The following is a 14,413-nucleotide window of genomic DNA, read 5'->3' on the forward strand; positions in this document are numbered from 1 at the left end:
TAAAAATAAAAATCCCTCCCTCCCGACTGAAAATTTTTTTGCTCACCCGGTGGACAGGAAACGGATTTTTTTTAAGGATGGCCTGGGACAAGGCAGACCAGAGCGTAACTTACACATTTACCTGCATTTACCAGCGGATTGAATTTGGTGAGTAATGGTTTCAATCGTTTTCATATTTTGTGCGGTATAACAAAGTTACTGCCGTTCGCTACAGCTTGCGTTGAACACTGCCAGAGCTAGCCGAAGCTCTGGTGAAAATAATAGCTCCCGTTTGCCAGATATTAAGTTAGCTTAAAGCTTGTGTAGTTAACAGTAACATAAAATAAGAAACACAAACTTCTTTCTATTATCTCTGTAATTGGTATTTCAGGGACGTGTGAGGATAATATTCACGTGAGGGGCTGAAAAGGCTGAAGGTGAAGTGGTAAACTCTAAAACTTGTTAGCCTATGCTTTGGCCCATGCTTGAAGCCTTTTGTGACAAAATAAAAACTTGTGAACCCTGGTCATTTTTACACTCCACTGTTTTACACTGTTATTTATTGATTCATTAAAACGTAATGGTTTTGAGCCATCTAAAATAGCGAAAGCGGGCGTCTCGCATTTACTGCCCGGGCTCCAACCATTGACAAGACGGGGCGTCAATTTTTTTCAGCACAAAATTAGAGAGAAGACAACAGGGAAGAGTGTGTCACGAAAGGCTTGCCGTGTGTTTAGACCAAAAGCCACTAAAGCTGTTGTGTAAATCGTTATGTTGATATTATTTTTAGTCGCTGCTGTAGCTTTTGTCACCATTCTAAGTCAGCTAGCCTACTCCTGGCCATTAAAGCTTTAGTAGTTTCTGGTGTGAACACACAGACCATGAGCCAGGGCCTCAAAATATGGAAACAGTTACCGAAAAAGTGGAAAAGGCTACCATACCTTTTCTGAAAGCTTGGAGTCTCAGCTTTTCAGTGATGTATGATGGCCGTCTGACAAGAGTAGCTGTTTTGAGTTATCACACATAATGTAAACTAAGGTTGAGAAAATATTGCGTATAAATCAAGCAGAACACTGTATTCATTTTGTAATGTAAATTCCATGAAAGTTGGGACCTGATATAAATTATATGTGGTGGACATGTATTAAGGACCCTTTGAAATATCTCAAAATGCTGAATAACAACTTTTTCTAAAAATGTTTTACCTCAGACTTTCAACTCGACATGTCAACAAATGAGAATCGTACACTACTGTTTTGTCTTTGAAAAAACGCCATGTCTGTTATCAGACTGAAAATCCCCCCTCCAAATCAGATAATATGGGTAAATGGTACATTTTCTGAATCCTCAGGGTCATGCCAGTATTTCAGTGTTTGGATTTTGTTTTTCTGGTGCTCCCTGGTGCCACAGAATTAAAAGACAAAGGATGACTTAGGCGGAAATGGAAGGAAAATGTGTGTGATTAAAAGTTTGAAGAGCTCCAGGGTTGGCTGTACTCATCTAAAATGCTCACAAAAGGATTTAAATGAAAGCTCAGAGTCTCCCCTTTAAAATGATGCCAAACATAACAAAATAAAATATTCCAATATGTCCAATATAGATTTCGGCAATATCAGTGTTCTGCTTGATTTATACACAATATTTTCTCAACCTTAGTTTACATTATGTGTGATAACTCAAAACAGCTACTCCTGTCAGATGGCCATCATACATCATTGAAAAGCTGAGACTCCAAGCTTTCAGAAAAGGTATGGTAGCCTTTGCCACTTTTTCCGTAACGACCAACCCCTCTAGGTCACGGACTAACAGTAGAGAGTGGTTTACAGTTGATGCTGATGTACCACTTGCACTAATACAAACATTATCCTTAGAATGAGTGTGTTGGGGGAAGAGGACGCTGCAGCTGTTAAGCTGGATGCAGGCATTAAATGCAGCTGGAAGTGGGCCTGGCTTAAGCTGGAGGGCAAGGTATCTGTGAAGGGACAAGAGGTGTCCTTTCATGTTGGGGATTTCTTTAAGAAAATTGACAGAGAGGGATTGGCCAGGTGTGTTCTCTGCCACAAGGACATAAATTATGCAAACAAAGGCAGCCATGCTTTGATTGCTCACGTCCAAACTGCGATACATCAGTGTACCGGAAGTATTTCCTCCGCACCACCAACGCCCGTCGCCTGACAATACCCCACCCCCGCGCGTGCGCACCCTTCTCACCTTTTCAACCCCTGACCCATTTTCATGCCTGCTTATCAGCTGATGTTGCGTTACGGAGGCGTGAACGTCCCGCCCAATTTGACAGGTAGTTCACGCCTCCTGCTGTCAGGTCGCTCCTCTAGAACGGCGCTCCAGGTGTGCGACAGCGCGTACACTCCCTCATCCCGGTTCATCGTCCTCTGCGCCCGCTTACGTATCTCCACTGCCTCTAAAATCCAACGCTGGAATCTATTTTCTTCAGCGCGAATGACTCTGGCCTCTTCCCAATTCATTATGTGATTTTGCCGTTTGCAGTGGTCTGAAATGGCTGATTTTAGGTTTTCTTGGTTTGCTTTTTCTTTTTCGGATCTTGTGAGTCTTTTTGTTGTTTCTTTTTCACACTCTATTTGGTGTTCTTTCCTTCGAGTATGGAAGCATCTGCCCGTTTCAGCAATATAGACTTTATTACATGAACGGCAAGGGATTTCATAGATGACGTTGCATTTATTATCCAGTTGTATTTTGTCTTTGGGGTGAACTAGCAGCTGTCGGAGGTTCTTGTATGGTTTGACCGGGGTGTTGATGTGGTATTTCCTCATGGATCGTTGGATGCGTTCTGTGACTCCTTTTATGTATGGTAGTGTGACAAAGCCTCGGTTTGTTTTTTCGGTGTTTTTTCTTGTTTGTTTGTTTTTTTCTTTTATTTGTGTCTGTAATTTCCCTTTTCGAATTGCCCACGGTGGATATTGGCAGTTTTTTAATGCCTGTTGGATGTGTTGGTCCTCCTCCTGTCTGTCTTTCTCCTCTGTGATGCTCTGTGCTCGGTCGTATAGTGTTCTGATTACTGACATTTTATGTGCTATGGGATGTTCAGATGTCCAGAGAAGATATTGGTCGGTGTGTGTAGGTTTTCTGTATGTTGTGATTCTAATGTTCCCTTCTTCTGTGTGGTGCATTTTTAAATCCAAAAAAGCTATTGTCTTGTCCGTTTCCTCTTCGTGTGTGAATTTGATGTTGCCTGTCTTGTCTATGGAGTTTAAATGATCCGTGAGTTGTTGTGTGTGGCCTGTTTTGGTTATTTCGAGAATGTCATCAACATATCGTTTCCAGAAAATGGGTTTGCAGTCGTCCGGTGCTGTTTCTATGGCTCAGGTTTCCAGATCCTCCATAAAAAAGTTACATAGAGTGGCAGATAGTGGGTCCCCCATTGCAAAGCCATCTTTTTGTCTATAGATTATGCCTCTAAATTGGAAATATGTGGAAATGAAATGTAATAGTTTTGTTATGTCCTGTACTGTAAGTTTTGTGCGTTTTTTCAGGGTTCTGTCTGCTTTTAACCGGTTTTCTACTATGTTGAGAGTGTTTGTGACCGGTGTTTTTGTAAAGAGGGATATGACGTCATGCGATACAAACATTTCATCCTTTTTTATCTTGATTTCCTTTAATTCTTTCGCCAGTTGTTTTGAGTTTTTGCAGTGGTATTCCGTAAGTCCGAGGAGTGGTTTGATTATGTCTGCCAGTGTCTTGGAAAGGTTGTAAGTAACTGATCCTATACTGTCTACTATGGGTCTTAGTGGTGCTCCGGGTTTATGAATTTTCGGTGTGCCGTATATCCGGGGGGTGATGTTTGCTGTGGGGATGAAGTGGTTGTATGTTTGTTTATCGATTTTGTTGTCGTCCAGTAACGGTTTGAGTAATAGCTTTAGTCTTTTTTTCTTTTCCTCCGTCGGGTCTTTTTTTAATACTTCATATGTGTTTGGGTCCGTGAGCATTTAATTCATTTGTTTTTCATATTGATTAGTGTCCATGATAACCGTGGTCCTCCCTTTATCAGCCGGTAATATTGTTATTTTCTTGTTCTTTGTAAGTGTTCTGATGGCTTCCATTTCCTGTTTGGTTATGTTTCTGGGTGGCGGTTTAGCTGAGGTGAGGATGCCTGCTATTTCGTTCCTTAATGCGGCCTTCTGTCCTTGGTCCTGTATCATATTGCACGCTAGTTCCGTGGCTAATATGAATTCTTCATGCGGGATTTTATTTGGTGTGATGGCATAGTTTAGTCCCCGTGAGAGTATAGTGCGTTCTGCTGTTGTTAGTGTGTGTTTAGACAGGTTGCAAATCCATTTTTCGTTTGTTTGCTTGTCCTTGCATTTATTTTGTTTCTTACTGATAAGTCTGTTCAGTTTTTTAATATGGCATGTTTTTGTTTTTGAAAACTCTTGTTCTTGTATTGCATTCAGATGTTCTTCCATATTTTTTTCCATTTCACTGCTGAATTTGAACCGGCGTTTGAAATCTTATTTTCTTTGCGCTATTTCTGTGTTTAAATTGTTGATTTTGTTAGTCGTGCATCTGATTCTTTCTCTTACCAGAGTCATTCGTGCTTTTTCGATGGTCCTTTCCGCGTTTCTTGTTGGTATCGGATTTTTTATGTAGAGGCTTGCTGGAATGACGCCTTCGTCTCGGCAGCGGAGATTGAAGCGGAGATGGTTTCTTTGTCGCGCCAATTTTTTTCCTAGCTTTTCCAGGTAGCGTACCTCTTTGGCACAATCTTCTCCATAACTTATTTTTAATATGTAGTGGATGTTCATTATGTCTAACTATTACAGATATTTTAAGTTCGTTTCTTAGACAAGGATTTTTTTTTTTAAGCTTGTTACCTCGTTAACAGTTTCGGCGAGAATCTCCCGCCTTCTTCAGAAACAGAATCAAAATCACATAATGAATTGGGAAGAGGCCAGAGTCATTCGCGCTGAAGAAAATAGATTCCAGCGTTGGATTTTAGAGGCAGTGGAGATACGTAAGCGGGCGCAGAGGACGATGAACCGGGATGAGGGAGCGTACGCGCTGTCGCACACCTGGAGCGCCATTCTGGAGGAGCGACCTGACAGCAGGAGGCGTGAACTACCTGTCAAATTGGGCGGGACGTTCACGCCTCCGTAACGCAACATCAGCTGATAAGGCACGTCACCACTCGACATCTGGTGACTGTTTCTGAAGAAGGCGGGAGATTCTCGCCGAAACTGTTAACGAGGTAACAAGCTTAAAAAAAAAATCCTTGTCTAAGAAACGAACTTAAAATATGTGTATGCAAAGTGTTTACAGCGGGCGGTGTTCAAACACACAGTATTTTTCTTCAGAGTCGCCTGCTGGGACTATTTTAAAGCTACAAGAAGCATTTGAGATTATTCAGTTCAATCTAAATTCTTTTAAGTTCTTCAAGAGAAGACAGCTAAAACAATTTTTCCCAGAACTCTGCCTGGTTTCATTCCTTGACCCAACTTTACATTACAGGGCAGGCCATTAGTTTGCTGGGCTTGATGTTGGTGGAAAACCTGTCTTTTAAATTTATGCAAATTACTCACCAAAATTGAAGTTAAAGTTTAGTTTTTACTAGAGATGCACCGATTGCAAATTCTTTGGGCCGATTCCGATTTTCCATGGAGTGTGACCTGCCGATACCGATTTTGACTGATTCCAATTTCATTTTTTCAAACCACTTCACAGCACACACAAAGACTATTTTCTTTTTATCTTTTCTTTAATAGAACATTCTGCCAGATTTTCAATAATAAATTCAGTATATAATTCAGTAATAAAAACACCTCAAAGGTTGAAAACAAACAAAAAGACATTGTTCTTTGTAAAATCTTTCTTCATATTTGGTATTAACATACCTAATTCCTGAAATAGGAAATTCACACAAACATTTTTTCTTTTCCCATCCAATATCTGGCACAAAAACAACTTCCCCCTCATATATTATTTGCCTACTGCTATGGAACACACTTTCATAAGCCTATTTAGATCTGAAAACTTATGCCTTATAGAACAACCCATTTCTTCATTCAGTATCAAAATACAAAAATAATTTCCAGTCATACTTATACCATAGCCATTCTATCATCTTTGTCAAATGTGTATTTGTAGAGTAATTTCCAATGGAATCAAGTGCAACCAAGGTTGTAAAACAAACAAAAAGACATTTTTCTCTCTCTCTCTTTGTACAAATCTAACTAGATGTTTGGTAATAGGCTAACGTATTAATTCCTGTAATGGGAAATTCACACAACCACAAACATTTTCTTCTTTTCACATCCAATATCTGGCACACACAAAAAAAATTCACTATATTTGGATATCCAAACATCAATAGCTTTGGATAAGCTGGATATCCAAATATAGTGAATTTTTTTTTTTTTTGTTAACGGCGCGCGCGCCAGAGCTCGTTAGGCGCGCAGGACTGGCACCGTTCTGCGCAAGCGCAACACAATCGCACTAGAAAGCATGTTCAAGCTGCCAGTGGAGCTGCAGTCTTTTTAGTTGCGAATTACGAGTATTTCCACTTTCATCTCTATGTGATACACAAGTTTTGATCGGCAGAAAATCGGCATATTTTAATTTTGACCAGCCGGTCGCCGGTCATGGCCGATTCCGATCGGCAGCCGGTCAGTCGGTGCATCTCTGGTTTTGACCTTAGTTTTTTGCCTTTTTGGTGGCAATCTTTCAATCATTCTTTAGTTGACATTCAAGGAATAAATTGCAAAAAACAAGCTGGAGGTTTTTATTTTAAATATTGAACTCAACACTTACCTCAACCAATACTAAAATGAAATAAATAGTATAATGTAACAAAATAATAATAAAATAAAAAATATCATAATTAGATGTAAGAAACCACTTAAGGTAACACCAAGGCAACTAACAATAATGAAAAAGCATTACCCTAATTGGTGCAAAGCCTGCATGCCCTATCAGAGCATTTAATTCTGCGTGGCTTCCTGAAAAAAAAAAAAAAACTCCAGTGCCCTATCGTAAGGGAAGTGATTGCTGAAGCGGGATAAACGGGATAATGCAATAAAGCTGGTTCCTCGCGTCAAGCTGCTACTGTATGCATCAAAATTGGTTTATAGCCTGACTCAGGGATGTCCGTTTCCTGTAAGCCAAGAAGGCTATGATAAAGCTCATCACGAGCACGACGTAGGCTACCTTTTTAAAATAAGCGGTCGGAAGGCGAATCGGGAAGGCTGCGTTATTTTTAATTAGCGCAACGGATTTTTTTTTTCCCCAAAATCGCGAGTCTGATTGTGTGGCGCTAGGAATCCATTGTGTGGCGCTGCGCCACACAATGGTCTATGTATGGGAAACCCTGCAGTTGAAATATATACAAACAGTGAGGTGTGTGTGAGTGAAGACAAAGATTAGCTTTGTATGCTAATTAAGATGTGTTTGTGGGTGTGAGGCCTTGTGTCCACAAGGTGGAGTTGACCACGTGTTGCTAAGTAAAACAAAGAATTAGCACGTGTTGCTAATGTGTGCTTGTGTGTGAAAGGCCCTATGGCCTGAGCAGAAGGCTAGCATGGATTGCTAGCTAAGGTGTGTTTGTGTGTGTCACGTGTTTGGGTAGGCCTAGATTAGCATCGTGTGGCTAAGCTAAGACAAAGGAATGCTAGCTAAGGTGTGTTTGAGTGGCCACGTGTTTGTGTAGGCCTAGATTAACCTCGTGTGGCTAAGCTAAGACAAAGGAATGCTAGCTAAGGTGTGTTTGTGAGTGGCCACGTGTTTGTGTAGGCCTAGATTAACCTCGTGTGGCTAAGCTAAGACAAAGGGAAGCTAGCTCATAACACTACTAAATCCACTGAAATCTTGATGAGGTCAAGATGTGTGATAAGGAAATTCAAGTGTTAGTGAGGAATAGAGAAGCATGCACAGCCTATCTATTAAACAATTGAGAGAACATAGAACAATTAATTCAGTTCGACACGCTGTGTGTCTACAGTGTAAAAAAAAAAAAACGTTCCTGAGTTTAAATTCACACTACTTCAATAAAAGCTAATTCCTAAGACTAGTTTGTTTTTTTTTTATTATGCCCAAAAATGCCAGTCTTACGCGAGATTATAAGATGTCGTCCCGAGATTAGGCCAAGAAAAAATAATTGTTTGTTTCCTATTACATCTTGGAAAAAAAATAGGGTAGGTAGGTAGGTCTTTTATTTAAATTTTTTTTTTATCACACAAAATACCGGGTAGGTAGGTTTTTTTTTTTTAAATAAATTTTAGGTGTGGGACAAACAGTGGCACATAGTGGGGAAGTGTCATTCTGTGACTCAACCATCCAGAACCAGGCCTAAGAAAACCAGTGAAGCTTGTGGAATACAGGATTCGGAGCCCATGGATAAAATATGGAGTGCTCGGACGCTTAAAGGAACTATAAACATAACAACTACAAATGTATTCAAAATACTTTGGAATAAAATATCGATCTGAATCTACCAGTAAATTGGGGGATTCCACGAGCCAACAACGACCAGCCCTGTGCAGTTTTCACAACACCATCTGTCATACTCTAAATTGTCGGTTTCCAGAACCCCCACCACAAATGCATGTATGTATATGTACAGCTGATGTACACAAAATGGCGCCCACAACAAGCAAACTTACCCCGTCTTCTTCACAGAAACAAAAGCTCTGCCGCCCGCCATGAGCACTTGGAATGCATTATTTGTCACCTTTGTTGCCTCTACTTTTGCGTCCTCGTGTACTTTTAGTATTTTTGTTTTGACAGCTAACATTTTTTGAAACTCCGGCTTCCGTTTACATTCAAATGTCAGTGCCCGCAAGCCAAAATTGCTGAGCAGGCTTTCCAACGTGACTTCCATCGTGATATCGATACCGCCATTAGCCTGGGCGCTGTGTGTATACTGTTTGCATGACTCGTCCAGCGGAGGATGATAATGTTTGTAGAGTTCTTTTACAGTTGAAAACTTATAAAATTAACTTATTGTCTTACAATCTTCCGTGTGGTCGCAACCGATCACGGTAATCGAGAACACTTCGTTGGCCGCCATGATGCCTAGCGTTGTGCCGGAGTTTCCCGGAAAGAGGTCATGACGTCAGATTGAGGCCGTGAGAAATCAATGAGTGTTTCTTGTCCGATATATGCGTTTTAGAATTAGTCAATTGTCAGATCGACAATATTATGCAAATCGTAATGCAGATTTTTTTTTTTTTTTTCAAAATTTATTGTTGGTCGGTGAAAATAATTTTTTTTTTTTAAACATCTAACAAAAAAGTCTAGGGTCGGGGCATTTTTTAAACGGTCGGTCGGGTAACCGGAAACATTGTTCATTATGCCCTGACGAATAAACGTGACTCAAAGTTTAAAATAACATCTGTAACTTATAACGTGAAAGTAAGGTTAATAATATAACTTAGATTACACATTTTTCAGTTTTACTCAAATTAGGGTGGTGCAAAAATGAGTACACCCCACAACAAAAACTACTACATCTAGTACTTTGTATGGCCTCCATGATTTTTAATGACAACACCAAGTCTTCTAGGCATGGAATGAACAAGTTGGTGACATTTTGCAACATCAATCTTTTTCCATTCTTCAACAATGACCTCTTTTAGTGACTGTTTTTTGTAAAGGCTTTACCCCGTTTAAAACAAAACAAACAACAAAGAAAAAAACTCTCATATACTAACCCTGATTAACCTGTATACCCTGTATGCCCCCGCATTTTGTATGCTGCTGAATCTGTCCTTTTTTCAGTAGCTTTGTATAAACAATAACCGCTAAATGTAATGCAATGTTATGTAAGGTGATCGCCTAGGCATTCTCATTGTGAAAAGTAAGTCACATGTACATGGACTGGCATTTAATGTTGTATTTGTTCCTTTCTATTTGTTTTTTGTCTGTTCATATTCTTTTTGGGGGAGTAAAGTCAGTTTAAAAATGCCGTTAAATGCATAGGCCTATAGGCCAAGTTTAATGACCTTGAGGTTATCAGAGGTGATATGTCGTTTTACAAATGAAAAATTAATTCAGCACCCAAACATTTAACAAACAAGGCCATTTGCTAACTTCATTAATCATTTTAGTACATTTCATTCCTTAGAAAGCTGAGAAACTGGGTTCAGCTGAGACGTTTACAGGCCCAAAGTTCAATGACCTCTAGAGGTCAACAGAGGTCAGATAGAGCTCGGCATATTGCAGATTTGAATTCGGCACACCCAAATTGACAAAATAAGACTGTTTGCCGACTTTGTCTCAAAAATGCCTTTGGGTGTCACAATTCTGGATTTTGGTACCAGTCTATTTGTTGGCAATGACAGAGGTAAAACGTTTTCTGTAAGTCTTCACAAGGTTTTCACACACTGTAGCTAGTATTTTGGCCCATTCCTCCATGCAGATCTCTTCTAGAGCAGTGATGTTTTGGGGCTGTCGCTGGGCAACACGGACTTTCAACTCCCTCAAAAGATTTTCTATGGGGTTGAGATCTGGAGACTGGCTAGGCCACTCCAGGACCTTGAAATGCTTCTTATGAAGCCACTCCTTCGTTGCCCGGGCAGTGTGTTTGGGATCATTGTCATGCTGAAAGACCCAGCCATATTTCACTTCAATGCCCTTGCTGATGGAAGGAGGTTTTCACTCAAAATCTCACGATACATGGCCCCATTCATTCTTTCCTTTACACAGATCAGTCGTCCTGGTCCCTTTGCAGAAAAACAGCCCCAAAGCATGATGTTTCCACCCCCATGCTTCACAGTAGGTATGGTGTTCTTTGGATGCAACTCGGCATTCTTTCTCCTCCAAACACAAGTTGAGTTTTTACCAAAAAGTTCTATTTTGGTTTCATCTGACCATATGACATTCTCCCAATCCTCTTCTGGATCATCCAAATGCTCTCTAGCAAACTTCAGACAGGCCTGGACATGTACTGGCTTAAGCAGGGGGACACATCTGGCACTGCAGGATTTGAGTCCCTGGCGGTGTAGTGTGTTACTGATGGTAGCCTTTGTTACTTTGGTCCCAGCTTTCTGCAGGTCATTCACTAGGTCCCCCCGTGTGGTTCTGGGATTTTTGCTCACCGTTCTTGTGATCATTTTGACCCCACGGGGTGAGATCTTGCGTGGAGCCCCAGATCGAGGGAGATTATCAGTGGTCTTGTATGTCTTCCATTTTCTAATAATTGCTCCCACAGTTGATTTCTTCACACCAAGCTGCTTACCTATTGCAGATTCAGTCTTCCCAGCCTGGTGCAGGTCTACAATTTTGTTTCTGGTGTCCTTTGACAGCTCTTTGGTCTTGGCCATAGTGGAGTTTGGAGTGTGACTGTTTGAGGTTGTGGACAGGTGTCTTTTATACTGATAACGAGTTCAAACAGGTGCCATTAATACAGGTAACGAGTGGAGGACAAAGGAGCCTCTTAAAGAAGTTACAGATCTGTGAGAGCCAGAAATCTTGCTTGTTTGTAGGTGACCAAATACTTATTTTACCGAGGAATTTACCAATTAATTCATTAAAGATCCTACAATGTGATTTCCTGGATTCTTTCCCCCCATTCTGTCTCTCATAGTTGAAGTGTACCCATGATGAAAATTACAGGCGCCTCTCATCTTTTTAAGTGGGGAGAACTTGCACAATTGGTGGCTGACTAAATACTTTTTTGCCCCACTGTATTGATTTTGTGTAAAAAAAAAAAAGTAAATGTGGTATTTTTCTACAGGTATGCAGGAGCATGCAGTGTGAAGAATACATCGATGCCAAAAGAGAAATGCATGTGAATTGGATGAGGTGAGCAGTACACTAGCTGTTGGGTCGTTTTAGTGATTTTGATTTTACAGCTCCTCATTTGTTGGAAGAACTTTATCTTCATGTCATTGATATCTCCGCCATGCTTTCTCCAAGTCTGTAACTCTGATCTGATTTTTTTACCTTTTTCTGAAACATTGCCTCACTCTTTTAGGTATGTGAATTGTGCCCGTAATGAAGAAGAACAGAATCTTGTGGCATTTGAGTATCAAGGGGGAATTCTGTATCGTTGCTGTCGATCCATTAACCCAGGACAGGAGCTCTTGGTGTGGTATGAAGAGGAGTACGCCAAAGAACTCAGTCCTGCACCTACAGGAACAACCAGACAGCAAGGTGTTACTTTTGTCTAAGAGGTTATAGAGGTTATTTTCTGCATCATTTCGTGACGTTTCTGAGCCTACCAGTGTTTCTGGGATGAAAGCTGTTGTACAATGCAGTCATAACTAGAGCATTCCCCAGAGAACTCATTTTGGCCTGTTCCACCAACCAAGTAGGTCTTCTCGATCATATGACCGTGACCAACCAGAGAGGGGGAAGTCTATCAGCTTCCTTTGAGATACGTGAAGTCCGCCCACTGCATATCTTGCTATTGCAAAACTGACTACACTGGTGCTTGAAAGTTTGTGAACCCTTTAGAATTTTCTATATTTCTGCATAAATATGACCTAAAACATCATCAGATTTTCACCCAAGTCCTAAAAGTAGATAAAGAGAACCCAGTTAAACAAATAAGACAAAATATTATACTTGGTCATTTATTTATTGAGGAAAATGATCCAATATTACTGTGGCAGCAGGGGCGTGGTCAAGCGCCGGTCTGTGACAGGAGGGCAGAGTCAGGGAAGGTAAGTGGCAGAATCACTACACCTGACGGCAATTAACCTGTTTGTGTGTGTCTTCCCAGTGACCGCGCCCTATTTAAGGAGGGAGGGCAGGAGCAGAGGAGCTCATCCCTGGACGAGACGCTGGTGTGTGTGTGTGTGTCTCTGTGTGTCGGAAATATATAGATTGTTAGACTGAAAAGTGTGGCAATAAAGCCTCTGTTACACCTGAACTCTGTCCTGCCGTCCTCTGTGCTCCACCCACACATATTGAACCATTACAGTGGTGCTGAAACCCGGGATCCAGAGTGGAGCACCAACCGATCAGCCCCATGGAGTCCTCCCCGTTCGCCGACCTGGTCCACGCCCTCGCCACGGCCCAGCAAAGCCAGCACCAGGCGCTCGTCACCCTCCGGAAGGAACAAGAGCGGCGCTTCGAAGCCCTGGTGCTGGCCCAGCAGGAAGACCGCGAGGCGTTCCGGCACCTCCTCGCGTCGGCGGGGTCCACCAGCGTTCCGGCCGCTGGCCCGTCTCCCCTCAGCGTCACCAAGATGGGCCCGCAGGACGACCCCGAGGCGTTCATCACGCTATTCGAACAGGTCGCAGAAGCCTCGGAGTGGCCGATGGAGCAGCGCGCGGCGCGCCTCCTCCCCCTCCTAACAGGAGAGGCACAGCTGGCCGCGCTACAGCTCCCCGCCGACCGCCGGCTGGCCTACACGGACCTCCGCCGGGCCGTCCTCCAGTGCATGGGGCGCACTCCAGAGCAACAGCGCCAGCGCTTCCGCGCTTGGAGGAAGTCGGCCGGCCGTTCGCGTTCGGCCAGCAGCTCCAGGACGCCTGCTGGCGGTGGCTGAGGGCCGACGACTGCGACGCCGAGGGAATCATCGACCTGGTGGTGCTGGAACAGTTCATCCCTCGCTTACCCGCAGGAACCGCGAAGTGGGTCCAGTGCCACCGCCCGGCGTCGCTGGATCAGGCAGTCGAGCTGGCGGAGGATCATTTGGCGGCTGTTCTGGCGGCAGGACAGAAGACGGTGTCTACTCTTCTCTCTCTCTCTCTCTCTCTCTCTCTCCCCCCCCCCTCCTTCTGCGTCCCATCCTCGCCCCATTCCCCCACCGCGGAGACGGGGGCCGGCGCCACCCCAGCCGGCCTGCCGCACCCGTGGTGCCCTCCCGTTTCTCCCTTCTGTGTCTGTCTCTCCCCCGCCTCAGGTGAGTGAGCCCCAGAACACCGGTGCAGAGGGAAAGCCCAGGCCGGTTTGCTGGCGCTGCGGGGAGCTGGGCCACCTTCAACAACAGTGCACGGCAATGGAAGTGGGTGCGGTGGTTCGGATCGCCGACGCGCCAGAGGCCGCCCTCGATCGGGCCGGAGCGTATCGCATACCGGTGAGTATCCAAGGGGCTACATATCAGGAGTTGGTGGATTCGGGTTGCAATCAGACCTCAATTCGCCAAAGCCTGGTGCAAAACGAGGCATTGGGAGGAGCACAGGGGGTGTTCACAGCTACCCTTTGGTGTCGATCCACATTTTTTTCAGAGGGGAAAAATTTATAGTGAAGGCGGCGGTTAATCCTCGCCTTACCCACTCTTTAATTTTGGGGACTGATTGGCCGGGATTTCGGGGGTTAATGACACGCTTAGTAAAGAGTGGGTCCTGCCATTTGACAGGGGGAGGTCCCGGTGTCGCTTTGGCGGGAGCAGCTGTCACAGAGCCGTCTACATCATCTCCGCGTCAGAGTGAGGAGCCGCCGGCTCCTCCTCTCTCTATTGGGGAATCCCTCGCGGATTTCCCATTAGAACAATCGTGAGATGAGACTCTGCGACATG

General features: G+C 43.3%; 1 protein-coding gene across 1 annotated transcript in view; it reads left to right on the plus strand.

Annotated features, from left to right (window-relative positions):
• Positions 1-14,413, plus strand: part of LOC132865860 (zinc finger protein 271-like) — a 53,756-nt gene that overhangs the window by 29,401 nt on the left and 9,942 nt on the right. Inside the window, exons 4-5 of the mRNA XM_060898351.1 lie at positions 11,681-11,748; positions 11,921-12,099. Of these exons, the coding sequence (XP_060754334.1) occupies positions 11,681-11,748; positions 11,921-12,099 (247 nt within the window). The remainder of the gene's footprint in view (positions 1-11,680; positions 11,749-11,920; positions 12,100-14,413) is intronic.

This window comes from Neoarius graeffei, chromosome 18 (assembly GCF_027579695.1).
Source record: "Neoarius graeffei isolate fNeoGra1 chromosome 18, fNeoGra1.pri, whole genome shotgun sequence".
NCBI classification, from domain to species: domain Eukaryota; kingdom Metazoa; phylum Chordata; class Actinopteri; order Siluriformes; family Ariidae; genus Neoarius; species Neoarius graeffei.